The 18485-nt window shown below is 36.1% G+C and overlaps 2 protein-coding genes across 2 annotated transcripts in view; one reads left to right on the forward strand and one right to left on the reverse strand.

Moving 5' to 3' along the window:
• The window catches only part of LOC106082920 (uncharacterized), a 220959-nt gene that overhangs the window by 145797 nt on the left and 56677 nt on the right, over positions 1-18485 (reverse strand). The gene's annotated exons all lie outside the window — the stretch shown is intronic.
• On the forward strand, positions 8570-11765 carry LOC106082935 (pupal cuticle protein 20). The gene is made up of 4 exons (XM_013245700.2): positions 8570-8666; positions 8743-9029; positions 11289-11498; positions 11569-11765. Exons 1-4 carry the CDS (start codon positions 8658-8660, stop codon positions 11723-11725), a joined length of 663 nt encoding a protein of 220 aa, XP_013101154.1. The 5' UTR covers positions 8570-8657; the 3' UTR covers positions 11726-11765.

Below are 18485 nucleotides of genomic sequence, written 5' to 3' on the forward strand. Positions count from 1 at the left end.
CAAAAATTTCTCTTCATAGCATTACAAGTCAACTCCCCAATACTTTGCAAAACTGCCTCTTCACTTCTACTGTTTGAATTATTAACCAAATGCCAAAAATTTGTAAAACAAACGAAACCATTGTAAAAATTATGATTAATTGTCCCAGCGTTACTTCAACGACGGGTTTTTTGTTTTTGTTTTTGGTTAAAATAAAACGTGTTTAAGATAATTAATAAAATTTTGAAGAGTTACGAATGGCCTTGACTAATGATATATTTCAACTCGTTTACTTTAAGAATTGTAACAAAGAGAAAGCTTCGAGAACCTTAAGAATTCTAAATGGGTGGTGCTCCAAAAGCTGCATAACACAGATACAGAAGTTGATAAATTATTGAGCGTTAAAAAGGGACCAGATAATGGGTGGATAATCATGGTGATGGACGGACAGACAGACAGGCGAATGCTTTAAAAGTGTTGATGAATGTTCCAAAAACTGTGTCGCCTAATCAACGAATGGACAAATGCATGAAATAAGAAAAGCTATTTATTAAAGGGATAACAATGAATTCTTAGATATTTCATCAGCGGCTGTTACAGTCTTAAAATGCCATATTAGCTGAAAGATATATATGAGAGCTATATCCAAATTTGACCCGATTTTTATGAAATTTTGCAATCGTACTGGAGCGCTAAATAAAACACTTCTTGCAAAGATCGGACCAAAATTGCAGTTTCTACAGCCTTTAAAGCCATATCGGATGAAAGGTATATATGGCAGCTATATCTATTGAAATATTATATGAAATATTGTACATCTATTAGGACGTCACAAAAACCACTTCATGACAAATTTGGTTAAGATATGACCAAAATTATGGCGATTATAGTTTTAATAGATCAAATCGGATGAAAGATATATATGGGAGCTATATCGAAATCTGATCGGAATCTGATGAAATTTTGCACATAAACTGGAATGTCAAAAAAAGCCATTCGTGTCGAATAATGTGAAGATCAGACCAAAATTGTGGCTTCGACAGCCCTATTAGGTCTAATCGGATGAAAGATATATATGGCAGCTATATCTAAACCTGATCCGAATCTGATGAAATATTGTACATATATTAGGACGTCACAAAAACCACTCCATGCCAAATTTGGTTAAGATCTGACCAAAATTGTGGCGACTACAGTTTTAATAGATCAAATCGGATGAAAGATATATATGGGAGCTATATCGAAATCTGATTTGAATCAGATCAAATATTGCACATATACTGGTATGTCAAAAAAAAACCATTCGTGTCAAATGTGGTGAAGATCAGACCAAAATTGTGGCTTCGACAGCCTTATTAGGTCAAATCGGGTGAAATATTTATATGGGAGCTATATCTAAATCTTATCCGATTTCGATGAAATTTTGCACACATATAGCGACGTCACAAAAACCATTTCACGCCTAATTTGGTAAAGATCTGACCAAAAATGTGGTTTTTACAGTCTTAATAGATCAAATCGGATGAAAGATACATATGGGAGCTATATTTAAATCTGAACCGATTTTGAAGAAATTTCGCACATATATTGGGACGTCAAACAAAACATTTCGTGTCGAATACGGTGAAGATCAGACGAAAATTGTGGCTTCGACAGCCTTAATAGGTCAAATCGGATGAAAGATATGTATGAGGGCTATATCTGAATCTGACCCGATTTTGATGAACACACATTAAGACGTTACACAAAACATCTCATGCTGAATTTTGTAAAGATGGGACCAAAATTGTGGATATTAAAGAATTAAAAGCCATATCGGATGAAAGATATATATGGCAGCTATATCTAAATCTGTTCCGATTTCGATGAAATTTAGCACATATGTTTTGACGTCACAAAAATCACTTCATACCAAATTTGTTATAGATCGGACTAAAATTGTGGATTCTACAGTCTTAATAGGTCAAATCGGGTGAAAGGTATATATGAGAGCTATATCCAAATCTGATCCGAATCTGATGAAATTTTGCACATATACTGGGACGTCAAAAAAATCCACTTCATGCCAAATTTGGTAAATATTGAACCAAAATTGTGGCTTCTACAGCCTTAATAGGTCAAATCGGATGAAAGATATATAGGGGAGCTTTCTCTAAGTCCGATCCGAATCTGATGATATTTTACACACATATTGGGACGTCAAAAAAAACACCTTGTGCCAAATTATGTAAGGATCGGACCAAAATGTTGGCTTCTACAGCTTTAAAAAGGCATATCGGATGAAAGATATATATGGGAGCTATATCTTAATCTGGACCGATAGCGTTTGTCCTTGGACCCAAAAAAAAATTTATGCAAAATTTTGAGGAAATCAGACGACAAATGCGATTTGTACCTTGAATACAAGAATACATACATGGACAGACAGACAGACAGACGGACAGACAGACAGACGGACAGACAGACAGACGGACAGACAGACAGACAGACAGACAGAGAGACAGACAGACAGAAAGACATAGAGACAGACAGACATAGAGACAGACAGACAGCCGGACAGACGGACAGACGGACAGACAGACAGACGGACAGACAGACAGACGGACAGCTGACAGACGTAGAGACAGATAGACAGACGGGCAGACATACAGACGGACAGACAGACAGACGGACAGACAGACAGACGGACATAGCTAAATCGAATCAGGAAGTAATTCCAAGCCGATCGGTATACTTATTGATGGGTGTAGCTCTTCTCCTTCTTAGCGTTGCAAACAAATGCACAAAGTCACCCCAGTAATGGTGTAGGGTATACAAACTCTGTTACGCACAATCAAAATTAAAAAAATATATATTTCCCCTTGTAAGGCCATAACACATTTACAATTAATTGCTTGAATAGAAACACCTGATGACACTTCTCGAACAAAATGTTAACAAGCCTCCTTCTATCATCAGCCAAATAGTTATCTGTTAAGTCACAGCAGAACTGGGTGTGTTTCCAAGATGAATAAATCATAACAAGGCACAATTAAATAATCTTCAATAACGTTTGACGGTTACTACCAAAATTGAAAGTTCTCGGTTATGTGATTAATTGATTGTTTCCATTGACGGAATAAGGAAATGTTTTTGTTTTATGTTGCATTAATTTAATAACATTATTTTCAATTTTTTTTCTTATCTACGAAGCTTTGATATGGTGGGGCATATGAAATGAATTGAAATTAAGAAATCAAATCATTTTCAAGTTCAAAAGGGGTTGGGTTCGTCGATATGATCACCATTTGCAAAACAATTAAATTAATGGTTAATAATTTGTATTGGTTATGTGATCAGCCAAATCGAATAAGAATTGCGCCCTCTAGAGGCTCAAGAAGTCAAGACCCATGGTCGGTTTATATGGCAGCTGTATCAGTTTATGAACCGATTTGAACCATACTTAGCAAAGTTATTGGAAGTGATTTCAAAACACCACGTGCAAAATTTCAGTCAAATCGGACGAGAATTGCGCCCTCTAGAGGCTCAAGAAGTCAAAACACAAGATGGGTTTATATGGCTGCTATATCAAAACATGGACTGATTTGGCCCATTTGCAATCCCAACCGACCTACACTAATAAAAAGTATTTGTGCAAAATTTCAAGCGGCTAGCTTTACTCCTTCGAATGTAAGCGTGCTTTCGACAGATAGACGGACGGACGGACACGCGGACATGGCAAGATCGACTTTAAATGCTTGGAGGATCAAGAATATATATACTTTGTGGGGTCTTAGACGCATATCTCCCCATCCTATGGTGAAGGGTATAAAACAATAAAACTAATGGGAAAATTGACATCCTATTAAGGAACGAGGGCAAACTTCTCGCATATCAATGAGTGCTGTCCCTAAAATTTTTGGCTCATTATATCGCAAATGTCACTAAAAAACACGAGCTTTTTGAAATTTTCAGTTTGAGAGTATAATACTATTCCATAGAAAATTTATTTGTTTAAATTTCCAAAAAATATTTCTAATGAGTTTTGTTGGGCCTTTAGTTTGTAAACCTTCACAATTTTGTCGTCTAGTGTAGTCTTCACTGCATTATTCTTTTGTTTCTTTTTTTCTCAATCATCCATGCATTCCCCATGAATCATTTACGATTTCTATAATTAACCCAGAACCATTAGCATTATTAGCAAAAATATATATCTATTCCCAATCCTCTCATAAAGTTTTTGTCTTATAAGTTAATAAAAATAGCTAAACAAAAAAAAACTAATTAATTAATTAACTAAATATCGACAAGTGTACATCAATACATAGCAACAATATACCCTCCATAAAGGTGTCTTATTATATTTATTGATTTTTTTCTTCTTCAAGCAAACGAAATACCATAATTAAAATCTTAATTGATTAGACAAACCATGATAAGCATAAAAAATATCGAAAACATTTCAAAACAGTTTCATTTCTTTGAAGTCAAAGAAACTCAAACTCAAGATACAAATCCCCAAAAAAAATATGAAGCGCCAAAAACAAAATCTTTGATTATTAACAGAATACCTACTCACTGTTATCCAGCTACTACATAGTGCTGCTGTAGCTTTAAGCCATAGAAAAAACAAATACTTCATGCCATGTACAAAATCACATTGAGCGCAGGCGCAAATGATGCAAAGAAAGACAGGGAGATCCGGTGTGTGCGTCTGTGCTTTTGCGTTTTGTTTTTTGTTTTTGAACTCATAACTAATGGATGCAATAATGGCTATAAGACGTCATGGTATGGGGGAATCTAAGTTTGAAAACTAAGAGAATCCGAGAAAAACCCAGGGCAATAATACAGTGGGTCCAAAAAGGTAAACTTTACAAACTTTCTTATAGCAAAGCCTAGCCTACTCTGATTATAAGTACGGGGTTGTGGGTTCGATTGCCACCCGCGGCCTGCCCCGTCGCATTTGAAAAGTCTGAGTCGGTTAAGAAAATAAACTGTCACTCTAACCTAAGCTACCCTAATTGCTTTCGAAGGGGCTATTCAAGGGAAAATTTTGTTAGCACTCTAATAGAAACCTTAATACAAATATATGATAACCAAATTTTTGGTAGAGTGCCAAGAGGGGTCGTCCCGACCCCAAAGCCTGACAAATGGATATATAGACCAATCACTACAATATGGGGCTCAAATGAAAGGTATTCGATAGTAAAAAACTATTTTAACAACCAATTGTGGGGCTAAGTATTTAGAGGCCATTTCACCCCCCAAAACACCCCTCAAGTCACACATATTTATCGACCATGACAATATGGGACTTTAAACAAGTAAAAAGGTGTTAAGTTATACCAAGTTGATACCCACCACCTCGGGTATATATATAAACCATTTTTCGTCATAATCCGGTGAAAAATGCATAATTTATACCCCCATAGCAGCTATATCGAAATATGATCAGCGTTTGACCAAATTCGGCACGGACATTGAGTGGTCTAATAAGTACAAGTCATTGTTCAATTTTGTAGAACAAACTATGGGTCTTTTTGGAAGTTATATTCAAATATAGACCTATCTGGACCATATAGGACACGAATGTCGAAAAGCCTAACATAAGTCACTGTTTCAAATGTCAGCGAAATCGGACTACAAATGCGCCATTTATGGGCCCAAGACCTTAAAACGAAAGATCGGTCTATATGGCAGCTATATTAAAATCTGGACCGATCTGGGCCAAATTCCAAAGAGATGTAGAAGGGCCTAACACAACTCACTGTCCCAAGTTTCGGCCACATCGGACAATAAATGCGCCTTTTATGGGCCCAAGACCTTAAATCGAGAGATTGGTCCATATGGAAGCTATATCCAAATCTGGACCGATCTGGGTCATATTGAAAAAGAATATTAAAGGGCCTAGCACAACTCACTGTCTCAAATTTCATCGACATCGGACAATAAATGCGTCTCTTATGCGCCCAAGACCTTAAATCAAGAGATCGGTCTATATGGCAGCTATATTCAAATCTGGACCGATCTGAGCCAAATTAAAGAAGGAAGTTGAAGGCCCTAATACAACTCACTGTCCCAAATTTCGGCTAAATCGGACAATAAACGCGCCTTTTATGCGCCCAAGACCATAAATCGAGAGATCGGTCTATATGGCAGCTATATTAAAATCTGGACCGATCTGGACCAAATTAAAGAAGGATGTCAAGTAACCTAACACAACTCACTGTCCCAAATTTCGGCGACATCGTACAATAAATGTGCCTTTTATGGGCCCAACACCTTAAATCGAGAGATCGGTCTATATGGCAGCTATATTCAAATCTGAACCGATCTAAGCCAAATTGCAGAAAAACGTCGAGGTGCCTAACACAACTCACTGTCCCAAATATCGGCGACATCGGACAAAAAAATGCGCCTTTTATGGGCCCAAGACCTTAAATGGAAAGATCGGTATATATGTCAGCTATATACAAATCGGGACCGAGCTGGGCCAAATTAAAGAGGGATGTGGAAGGGCTTAACACAACTCTCTGTCCAAATTTCAACAAAATCGGATAATAAATGTGGCTTTTATGGGCCTAAGACCTTATATCTACTGATCGGCTTATAAGCTTCGGGGTCCACCCCACACAAAAAAACATCACTAAATCGGATATATTTTTTGAAAATGGCAATGTGGGGATCACATGAAAGGTATTTTGGAGTCGAACACTAATTTTATATACCCTATATTCCAAAAATTTGAGAAAATCTTAAAATGATCTCCCAATAAACCTTTTTTAGAAGGTTTTGGAGTTGGGGCGGCCCCCAGTTACTTGAATCCAATTTTTAATATAAAATTCGTACTCTGCTACTGAATACCTTTCATTTGAGTCCCATATTGTCCCGTTCGATTCACTTTTATTTTTGGGTAGTACCTTTGTCGCAAGGGGGAGGGTCCGCTCCCCTTTCGATATCAAAATACTATTTAGCCTATGTTTCTTTCCAGACCAGCTGGCACAATCTGTGAAAATTTCAAGGTTCGGTTCAGCCATTTTTGAGTCTATACGGAACAAGCAAACCGACAAACAAACACAAATTGACTTCTATATATAACTAGCTGGCCCTTATTGTCGCGATATAAATGTCCTCTTAAAGCGATTGGTGCCTTATAGTAATCCCAAATACACATTCTCCTGTAAAGGAGTTTCATTCAAGTCCAATTTTATGCCGTAGTCTTCTCCCTAGCACAGTTTGACATTTGGTGGCAAAGTTTTATAAAAAGTTAGAACTTTACTCTTAAATACCCTTCATTTGATAGCCATATTGTCCCAATAGGTAAACATGTCCGTTTGATTGGATTTGAATCCCCGCGGATTATTTGACCCCAAAGTTTTATATCAATTTTGTGTTTTTAAATTGCCATAAGATTTTGAATTACCAATATTTTGCTTAAATCGGTGCACACAACTCCGAGATCTAGGATTTTCGAAAATTGGCGAGAGGTCCAGAGATCAGATTCGTGCTGTACTGTCGTAGACCTTCCCTTTAAGTCCCATATTGCCCCGATCGACCTATATGTCGTATTGCAGTGTATTTAGTGGGAGGGCGGTCCCCAGATTTTTGATTCTAAGATTGTATACGAGATTCATAGTCTACTCCCAAAAACGTTTTATTTGATACTCATTTTGTGATTTTGGTCATACATACCCGTTTTTGGGGGTTTGGGATTAAGGAGATCCCGTAGACACCTTGACACACCAAATTCTCATATCAGATTCGTACTTTACTTCCAATTACCTTTCATTGGATACCTATATTGCCCCAATCGATAAATATGTCTTTTTGGGGATGTTTTTTTGGGTTGGGGCGACCCTTCGGCACTTGGTGTCAAATTTTTAAATCAAGATGTACTCTACTCTTAAATACCTTTCAATTGATACCCATATTGTCGCAATCGGCAAACATGTCCGTTTGGATGGGTTTTTGGGTGGGGCGTCCCCCCAGGTATTTTGTATTTCTGTGTTACCATTAGGCGGCATAAAAAATTTTGCTTAAATCGGTGAACCCATCACCGAGATTTGGCGTTGGTTTCCTTGAGCTTTTTTTCCAAAAACTTTAAAACCTTTTTTTATGTTCTTTTCATAAGACACAATTTTTTTATGATAACAAATTTGTTTAACTTTCCTACAGAAATAAATTTTTAAAAATTTCCTGTAAAAATAAAATTTCAACCAAATTTTCTTTTGCTCTAAATTGTTATTGCTTCACTGTGCCAAGAAATAACATCCCAAAAAAAGTTCTGCAGCAAAATACTCACAAACCAAAGAAAGAAAAAAAGAAGAAAAAAATCTAAGTACTCCAAGCTCAGTTTGGGCTTGACTTGATGAATAAACGTCTTGGCCAACGTGTATGTTCTTTAAATGATAGATTTGAATACCGGTGATCGTAATAATGGCAATGATGAAGTAAATGATGTAGTTTATGAAGCTATTGCTGTAGCCACCAAGACAATAACAACAACAACACCAGACAAGTAACCACACCAAAGTCGTACTTCAAGAATAATAAAAAAAAAAATAAACAAAACCTACAATTAGAATTTTTTGCAGATTTATGAAGAGTGACTATAAAATTGGCCCACGCCAGGGGCAAAGTTATTAGTAGCATAATAGCAATTGATTCAACAAGCAGCATCAAAGTACAATAAACGCATCATGAACATTGTAAGGATTAAAGGATTAACCAAAAGTATCGAAGGACTTTCTTAAAAATTTTCAAAATTTTTTCGCATTTTCATAGTTCCTGTCTCTAGCCTGTTGTCTGGCCTTAAGTGTGGCCTTAACATCCGCTGGCCGTCCTTCAGCCAATTATTTGCCTCCAAATTTTGGTCCCGTTGGAGCAGCGGGTTCCAGCAATTATCCTCGCTATCATGGTGTTAGTGGAGTATCACCCAATCGACCTCAACATCATGCTGCACCCGCAGCATTTCATTCGGGTTCACATTATGGACAAAATAGAGCTGCTGCACAAATACCCATTTTGAGGAATGATTTTACAAATGATGGCAATGGTCATTATAATTTTGGGTAAGTGCGAAATAGAAATGGAAAAGTTTTGGAAAAAGTTCACAAGCTCATGGGAAAAAAAAAATTGAGTAGAAAATTTTAAAAAATTTTTCACTATTTTTTCTATAAAAATATAGAAAATTGTCCCAATTTTTCTATAGACAATCTTGTCAAAATTTATTTTTAACAAGTAAGAGCGTGCTAAGTTCGGTCGGGCCGAATCGTATATACCCTCCACCATGGATCGTATTTGTCGAGTTTTTTGCGCGGTATCTCACTTCAGGCAAACAAAGAATAATGGATAAGAATCGTTATGCTATTGGATCTAAATCAAGTTATAGTCCGTTTCGGTTCATAAATGAATTGAAGACCATAGTAGAAGTCATTGGGTAATATTTCAGTCCATTCGGATAAGAATGACGCCTTGTAGGGGCTCAAGAAGCATAATCGGGAGATCGGTTTTTATGGGAGCTGTATCAGGCTAAAGATCAATTCAGACCATATTGTCCACGTATGTTGAAGGTAATGGGAGAAGCCGTTTTACAAAATTTCAGCCAAATCGGATGAGAATTGCGCCCTCTAGAGGCCTAAGAAGTCTTGATCCCAGATCGGTTTGTGTGGCAGCTATATCAGGCTATGAACCGATTTGAACCATACCTAACACAGTTGTTGGAAGTCATAACAAAACACCTCATGCAAAATTTCAGGCACACTGGATGAGAATTGCGCCCTCTAGAGGCCTAAGAAGTCAAGATCCCAGATCGGTTTATATGGCAGCTATATCAGGTTATGTACCGTTTTGAACCATACTTAGCATAGTTGTTGGAAGCTAAAACAAAACACTTCGTGCAAAATTTCAGCCAAATCGGAAGATAATTGCGCCCTCTAGTGGCTCTAGAAGTCAAGATCCCAGATCGGTTTATATGGCAGCTATATCAGGTTATGCACCGATTTAAACCATACTTAGTACAGGATTTGAAAGTGAAAACAAAACAGTTCGTGTGAAATTTCAGCAAAATCGAATAGGAATTGCGCCCTCTAGTTGCTCAAGAAGTCAAGACCCAGCATCGGTTTCTATGGCAACTATGTAAGCCAATGTAAGCCATACCTAGCACAGGTTTTGAAAGTCAAAACAAAACACTTCGTGTAAAATTTCAGCCAAATCGAATAAGAATTGCGCCCTCTAGTGGCTCAAGAAGTCAAGACCCAAAATCGGTTTATATGGCAACTATTTCAGGTTATAGACCAATTTAAGCCATACCTAACACAGGTTTTGGAAGGCAAAACAAAACACTACGTGCAAAATTTCAGCCAAATCGGATAAAAATTGCGCCCTCTAGAGGCCTAAGACCAGTTTATATGGCAACTATGTAAGATTATGCACCGATTTGAACCATACTTAGCACGAATAAGAATTGCGCCCTCTAGTGGGTGAAGAAGTCAAGACCCAAAATCGGCAGCTATATGAAAACATGGACCGATATGGACCATTTGCAGTCCCAACCGACCTTCACTGATAAGAAGTATTTGTGCAAAATAGGCCTAGCCTAGCTTTACTTCTTCGAAATTTATTTCGATAGACGGACGGACAAACGAACGGACAGACAGACGGGCATGGCTAGACCGACTTAAAGTGTCACGACGATCAAGAGTATATACACTTTGTGGGGTCTTATGGTAATATTTCGCGGTGTTACAAAAGGTATGGCGAAATTAGTATACCCCCATCCAATGGTTTTGCTTCAAAACTTTTTCTGTAGATTATTTTGTCGAACGTTTTTGATAGGAAAAAAATTTAATTTTTATTGAAAAGTCCTTCTATTGAGAAGTTCATCAACATTTTTTATATGGAAAATGTAAGATTTTTTTTTATTAAAATGTTATTTCCACATTTTCATTTTTTATATAAAAAATATTGTTACAATGCGTTTTTAAAAAAAATTTTGTGAACATATTTTTAGAAAAATGTGTCAAAATTTTGTTTATAATGTCAAAAATTTTTTTATAGAAAATTTTTCTATTGAAAAATGGATCAAAATTTTTGGTAAAAAAAAATCTTCAATTTTAATTTTGTTTTTAAAAAATTTTGTAAATTTTTTTTTTTATTTTGGTTAAAGTTTTTTGGTAGAAAATTTGGTCAGAATTTTTTTTTTTTTTTTGTTAAAAATTTTTTCAACATTAATTGAAGAAAATCTCAGCCTCTTATTTATAATGTAAAATTTTTTCAACTTAAACAACATTTAAATTTTGCGTTTTTATGCTCAAAAAACTTTACATTAGCTTCGAAACCGGCAATGGCATTAAACGCGACGAAAATGGCCATTTCAATGGACCTTGGCCTCATGGCTCTTTGGATGTCAAAGGCTCCTATTCCTATACCGGAGATGATGGCAAAGTCTATTCGATCAGTTATAAGGCCGATAGCAATGGCTTCCAGGCTGTAGGAGACCATTTGCCCACACCACCACCCATACCCAGAGAAATTCAAGAGTAAGTTCAGCAAAAACCACAAATTGAAACTTTAATAAAAATAAACAATCCTTTTCACTTCATTACCAAGGACCTTACATTTGCATCAACGTGGAGGTGGTGCCTCTGGCCATCCAGGCTCTCATTCTGCCTATTCAACAGCTAGCCACTATACCGTCTCTGGCAGCCATCATGCACCTTCGGCCAACTATTTGCCTCCCTCCTCATATGGTGGTAGACGTCATTAACCTCAAACTCGATCTCGATTTACATATTTAAACGAAACAAAACTGCAACGTTTAGGTTTTAAAGTTAATAAACTTCAACAAAAAGAGTGTGAATGTTTTTCGTTTGTTTTTGCAATAAATGTTTGTTAATATCAAGAGAAAACTTTTTTTGATTACCATAGTAGTAGGCACGCCTTCTTTCAAGGCAAAACGGGTATATTGAAAAAGTTTTATTGCCCCCAAAAGCAGAAGGGGGAAAAAGGGGTGTTCCCAAACAAAACCCAGCACATCAAAGAGCATTTTGAATTGTTTTTCTGGAAGTGTGAAAGTTAATTTCGTATGGAATAAAAGAAAGAAAGCATATCAAACATCACTAGGGAGGACATTCAGAAACAGCTTCATTGGAGTGAAATATTCCCATGAATGCCTGCCTTTTGTGAGTCCTTTAACTTTCTTTTTCTCTAGAGTTTCGAAAATTTATGCTGCTTTACTTTAAAGGTGCTAAACTGTTTGGAGTTTCCTTATTTAAACGTGGACAAATCTCAGTTGCTTATTTCGCCTGCCTGTCAATTTTTCTACCCTCTTGGTGTTGCAGCACACAATCACATTTAATGCTCGGAAATCCTTTTGGAAAATTTATTACTTGCATTTTTACTTTCTTGCTTGCTTGCTTGAAACAAAGAAAATCCCTCAACCTTGGAAAAAAGTCTCCATACTCATCTTTCAATTTTTTCTATTTTGTGGTGATTTGCTCTTGCTCCTGATGTCACCAAAGAAGAGTACAAGCGCTAAAGTCTGGGCTTTGCGAAACTCATAAAACTTAAAATGTCGAAAGATTTCCGCTTTTTTAAGTGGCACTACGTATAATGCGTGGGTAATTTATATTAAGATGGAAAGTGGTTAAGTTGCAGTCAAATATAAAATATAATTTTTCGCTCTGACATATCATTATTAAAAATTAGCACAAGTCAAATATGTAAACTAAAAAAAATTCTAATATAAAAGGTCCATGCTCGGGTGCCAAATATTATTTGTGTGGTTGCAGAATCTGAAGTTAGGCAGAACTAGGCAGCTATGAGTTCGGTTAATAGATAAAACGGTCGTTCCAAACCAACTAAGTAGGTCAGTATTAAGTAAACCCGGAATAAACCCTACCAAAATCTAAATATGAACAATCCCTGCTCGGGCGCCAAATTAATTTTTTTATGCTTTGTAACTTAAATAACCCGCTATGAATAAGCGGTTCTAAATTCAAACTAAAAACGTATTTATTTTCATAATAAATCAAAACGGAAGTGTTTTCAAAGTTCCCTGCTCGGGCGCCAAATTTAATTTCAGTTGAAAATTATTGCATATTCTCAAAAAAAAAAAAAATCCCAAGTGATTTTTTTCCAATTCATACTTTACTGAAGGCGAATTACTTATACTGAGAAAGATTTCAGGTATTAATAATAGCCCGGGATGGGTGATGACTTAACTTTGACAGGCATTAGAGCAAACACTCATCTCAAGATTATTTGAAGAATAAGTATTTGCTAGGATGAGCCATGTATATTGTATTATCAACAAATCTAAATGGATTGGAGGCCACCGTAGCGCTATCCTCTGCGCTTGTCCGTCTATGAGGCTGAACGTCTCAGTTCGAATCCTGGCGAGAACATCAGAAAGAAAAATTGCCAGCAGTGGTTATTCCTTTCTAATGCGGGCGACATTTTTTAGGTACTATGCTATGTTAAAACTTCTACCCAAGGAGGTGTCGCACTGCGGCATGCCATTCGGACTCAGCTATAACAAGGAGGCCCTTTATTATTTAGCTTATAAAACTTTATCGGACAGCGCTCATTGATATGTGAGAAGTTTGGCCCTGATCCTAAATGAAATGTTCATGAGCAAATTTGCATTTGCAATCAAAAGAGCTAAACGCCCAAAACAGCCAAAAAATTCAAAATTTATTAAAATATATGGTACAAGTAAAAATGTACAAAGTTTGAGCGCGCCGAATCGTATATATCCTCCATCATTTATTCCCTTTGTCAAGTTCTACAGACGATTTATTCCTAGATGCACTAACTAAAAGGCAAATAATTTAAGGGCTTAGAAATGAGAAAGGAACTATTTTAGCCATATCAATAGATTTGGACTACACATAGCACTGAAGTTGTCAATGAAACTCACATCCTGAATTATAGCCAAGTCGGGTAAGTACAGCGCCATTCAAGGGCTAAGGAATTCAAATCTTAATGACCTGAGTTCATATTGAAGCTATACCAATAAAAATTATTTGTGTATAATTTTAAGCGGCTAGACTTACTCGCAAGGCTTAAGACAGGCAGACAGACAGAATGACAAACAACTAATAATGTCATGTCGATCAAGAATATATAATTTATTAAGTCTAAAATTTATTTCGGAGGCCAAATTTATACTACATTTATGTGGCTGCATATAGCTTACGTTAATCCGTCCTTGCTCGGGCGCCAAATAAAATTGTTGGTGTTTTAGAATTTATTTTATTCGGACTTAATAATCTAAACTGAAATTCGATTCCAAAATAAAGTACAGTTCATATTAAACAGACTTTTTAATATTAAGGAAGGTACTTGCTCGGGCGCCAAATTTAATTTCTTCATAATCTTAGAATATGCACTAGATCTTGACAAATCACAGTTCAATATCAATATATTTCTAAGGCATTTGATATGGGCTGGAGTATATAAAACCAAGATGAACACAAAGCTACCTCAGGAATCTATTCTTTTCCCTCTCTCTTTTACTTCTCTCCCTGTTTCTTATATTAAAACACGACCTTTGTATGTAAAGGGTAATTTTTTAGCTTTTATCCTTTTGGCAACACTGGTTTAAACAGCTCACGTACGTTTCGTGTTTTGTTTCACTATCAAACAGCTTCAGTTTGGTCTATAACTTAACTATGAATCGTCTTAAAACGAACAACGCTTGCAAATTATTAAATTTTATTATCAAAAGTTTTATTATCAAGGCTAACACCATGATTAAGACAGACAGACAAACAGAAAACGGACAACTATTAATATCATGTCTATCAAGAATATATAATTTTTAACGTCTAAGATTTATTCTGGAAGCCATTGTAGCGCAGAGGTTAGCATGTGCGCCAATGACGCTGAACGGATGGATTTGAATCCTGTCAAGAACATCAGAAAAAAAATAACAGCAGGTTTTCCCCTCCTAATGCTGGCGACATTTATGAGGAACTATGCCATTTGAAAAAAAGGTATGGCTAAAATCTAATCAAAGAAAATGTATACTACATTTATGTGGCTGCATATAGCTTACATTAAACTGTCCTTGCTCGGGCGCCAAATAAAATTGTTGGTGTTTTAGAATTTATTTTATTCGAACTTAATAATCTAAACTGAAATTCGATTCCAAAATAAAGTACAGTTCATATTAAACAGACTTTTTAATATTAAGGAAGGTACTTGCTCGGGCGCCAAATTTAATTTCTTCAAAATCTTAGAATAAGCACTAGGTATTGACAAATCACAGTTCAATTTCAATATATTTCTAAGGCATTTGATATGGGCTAGCACAGAGTATATAAAACCAAGATGAACACAAAGCTACCTCAGGAATCTATTCTTTTTCCGCTCTCCTTTACTTCTCTCCCTGTTTCTTATATTAAAACACGACCTTTGTATGTAAAGGGTAATTTTTTAGCTTTTATCCTTTTGGCAACACTGGTTTAAACAGCTCACGCACGTTTCGTGTTTTGTTTCACTACCAAACAGCTTCAGTTTGGGCTATAATTTAACCATGAATCGTCTTAAAACGAACAACGCTTGCAAATTATTAAATTTTAGTATTAAAAGTTGAGAAAGTTCATCGCGCGCATCTTTTTCTTCAGCTCAGTTTGGCTCAATGGGTATGTTAATAAGCAGAACTGTTGATTTTGGAGTGAAGATTAGCCAGAAGTAATGCGAGAGCTACCAATGCATCCAGAAAATCATACTTTGGTGCAGTTTTTGGGCTAGCGGCATCATTGCACCGTACTTCTTCAAAGCTGATGAGAGTCGTAAGGTAACTGTGTATGGTGAGCGCTACCGTGAGATGATATCCAACTTTTTTTTTCCCAATATACAAGAGCTTGACTGGCATGACATGTGGTTTCAACAAGACGATGCCACATGCAACACAGCACTCCTAACAATGGACTTATTGAGAGGCGAGTTCGGTGAAAATTTTATTTTGTGTTCAGGACAGGTCAATTGACCGCCAAGATCGTGCAATTTAACGACTTTAGATTATTTTTTGTGGGGCTATGTTAAAGCTCATGTCTATACAGACAACTTTACTTACATGTAAAGTTTCAAAGGCATTGCACTACAAGAAGGGGTAGAGGTCTAAAATGGGTTAAGAGCAAAGGAGTCTTCACTACAAAATTAAAACTTTTGGAAAGCATTCTCATTTCGCACATATTTAGCAAAATAGTGTATGCGAAAAGTTTGTTCACGTGCGCCACTATACAATTTCCTACAGAACAACAGTCAAAGTAAAAAAAGAAAACGTTAATGCAATATTTACCTTTTCTTCAACAAAGTTAGAAAAGCAAAAGGTCTGTGCTCGGGCGCCAACAAAATATGTCTTTGGCTTTTCAAACTCTCTAAATTGTTAAAATATGCTTAATCTATCTTTTTTGTATTTATTCCAAGTTTAAAGAAGGGGTAGTGGTCTAAAATGGGTTAAGAGCAAAATGTCTGTGCTCGGGCGCCAACAAAATATGTCTTTGACCTTTAAAACATTTAAAGCTACCATAGCGTTTGCATTTATGGCCAAAAAACTAACTCTCGGATAAAGGCTTATTAGTTAACTTAGCAAAAGTAGAACAATTGAAACTTTTATACATGTGTAAGCCTCAAATTAGTATTCAATAACTTCCCAATTTTTAATCTTAAAATCACATGTACAATGATTTATTATATTGGAAAGGTTCTTAATGGACTTTTCTTAAGCATTAATTAATACAAAAAAAAACATTTTTGAAGATTATTTTGCTTCTACATAATGTGTTACCACAAATTAGCATTTTGGCCTAAAAAAGCTTTCGAAATGATTCAGTTTCTTAAACAAATTGCTAAACAATTCCTATATGTTTATATAAAATCCATTTTGGGTCTAATTTCCTTTTAAGCAGGGTCTTCCATAGCCGCCAATACCAGCTGGCCTGGCGCAAAACTTAATTTTTGTTCTGTATTCAAAACCCAATGTCCTCGTACCCCAAAAAAAGATCCCTCGAAATAATGTAGCCATAGTACTCTCATTTAATTTATGCGTTTCATGTTGTTAGAGAATGTGCAACATCATTATTGTTAAAGGACAACAAGAGAAACGACTTTTAATTAAACTCCCCCAGCAACAAGAAAGGCTACAATGTTGCCCATTGAAGTTGGGGCATGTAGAATCGCACACAACACAAAAGAAGGCTATGACCAAAGGAAAAGCAAGGAAATTTTGTAATTTCTAAAATGAAAAATTTTGAGAAGGGAACTTTGCCATGATTTAAGTTACAAAATTTATATGCAATTATTGAACTCTAACCCTGAGCAAGAAATTTGAATTACAAAGAATTTTCTTGGGTTTTTCTTGTTTTAATAATTTACAGCTCTTTTTAGTCCTTTCAAAAAAAAAACCAAAAAAAAAGAAGATAGCTGTGCAAAAGATTACAGCACAAGACACACGCAAAATGTCCTTGATAAATTGATGATGCTGTCAAGTGTTAAAAGAACACATACACTCATACAATATATATACCGAAAAACCCTCCTTTTAAAGGACATTCACGCTAAAAATAAAGAAAATGATAAAGCTTTCAGCTGTTGAGAACAGTAAAGAACGAAAACTGCAAGCAACAAAAAAAATCCTTGCAACCAAAAGAAACTGTGAAATACGTTTCCTTAACAAAGGAAATTGACTCAAGTAGAGCAGCGGGTGATTTCCGTACTTTGTTTTTTTTCGTTGCTCGTCATAGCTCAACATCAAATTCAGTAAAAGTAGAGAAGTAGAAAAACACAAACAAAGCTTCCTAAAGAAAGACACAAATAAAATACACAGCAGCAAACAAAAAACATAAAATTGCTTAAAAATGCCAAAAAATAATGCCCATTGTGTTTAGAGCTATAAAGGTTAAAGGGGAGAGGGGGAGGCATGGAAATAGCAAGGGAGTGAGCCAAGCAAAAATTCAAATAATTGCTTCCTCCAACGCCACCTTTGACCTGCCATGTCATGTAAATGGTTACATTTCTAATTGCTCCATTGAGCCCGAAAGGCTCCTAAGATATTTCCCATACTTTGCTGATTGTCTTCTGCTTATTTATTAACATTTATGGCTAAAAGCGGCAAACATCATGCTAAATTGCAATTAATATTTATTAACGAATTTATACCAGCAATGAGAAATGCAGGGCATCCCAATTCATTAGTTTACCTTCCTTCCTTCCTCCTCCATATGACTCCATAGGGACTAAAAGCCATATCCTTTCATTTCCTTTTGGCTATATTGTATTACAATGGCATAACCGCTTTTAATGCTAGGCCAAACCATGTATGCATAATCGTTTATCCGGTTATAAATTGGTAAACAAGGAACCTCTCTCTCTCTCTGGTTTGTAACATAAAGGACCCATGCGTGCCTTCTAACTATCAATACATCCGTTTCGTATAAATTTCACTTGATATGTTACGGGGGCATTCGCCAAGGGCTAAGACTAAGAACTAAGGAGCCTATTGCCTGTAAGAGCCAACA

The sequence above is a fragment of the Stomoxys calcitrans genome, chromosome 4, assembly GCF_963082655.1.
Source record: "Stomoxys calcitrans chromosome 4, idStoCalc2.1, whole genome shotgun sequence".
Classification (NCBI taxonomy): Eukaryota; Metazoa; Arthropoda; class Insecta; order Diptera; family Muscidae; genus Stomoxys; species Stomoxys calcitrans.

Coding starts and splice junctions, on each gene's coding strand:
- LOC106082935 (XM_013245700.2), top strand. Junction 9,030..11,288: donor AATGGTCATTATAATTTTGG/GTAAGTGCGAAA, acceptor ACTTTACATTAG/CTTCGAAACCGGCAATGGCA. Junction 11,499..11,568: donor ATACCCAGAGAAATTCAAGA/GTAAGTTCAGCA, acceptor TTCATTACCAAG/GACCTTACATTTGCATCAAC.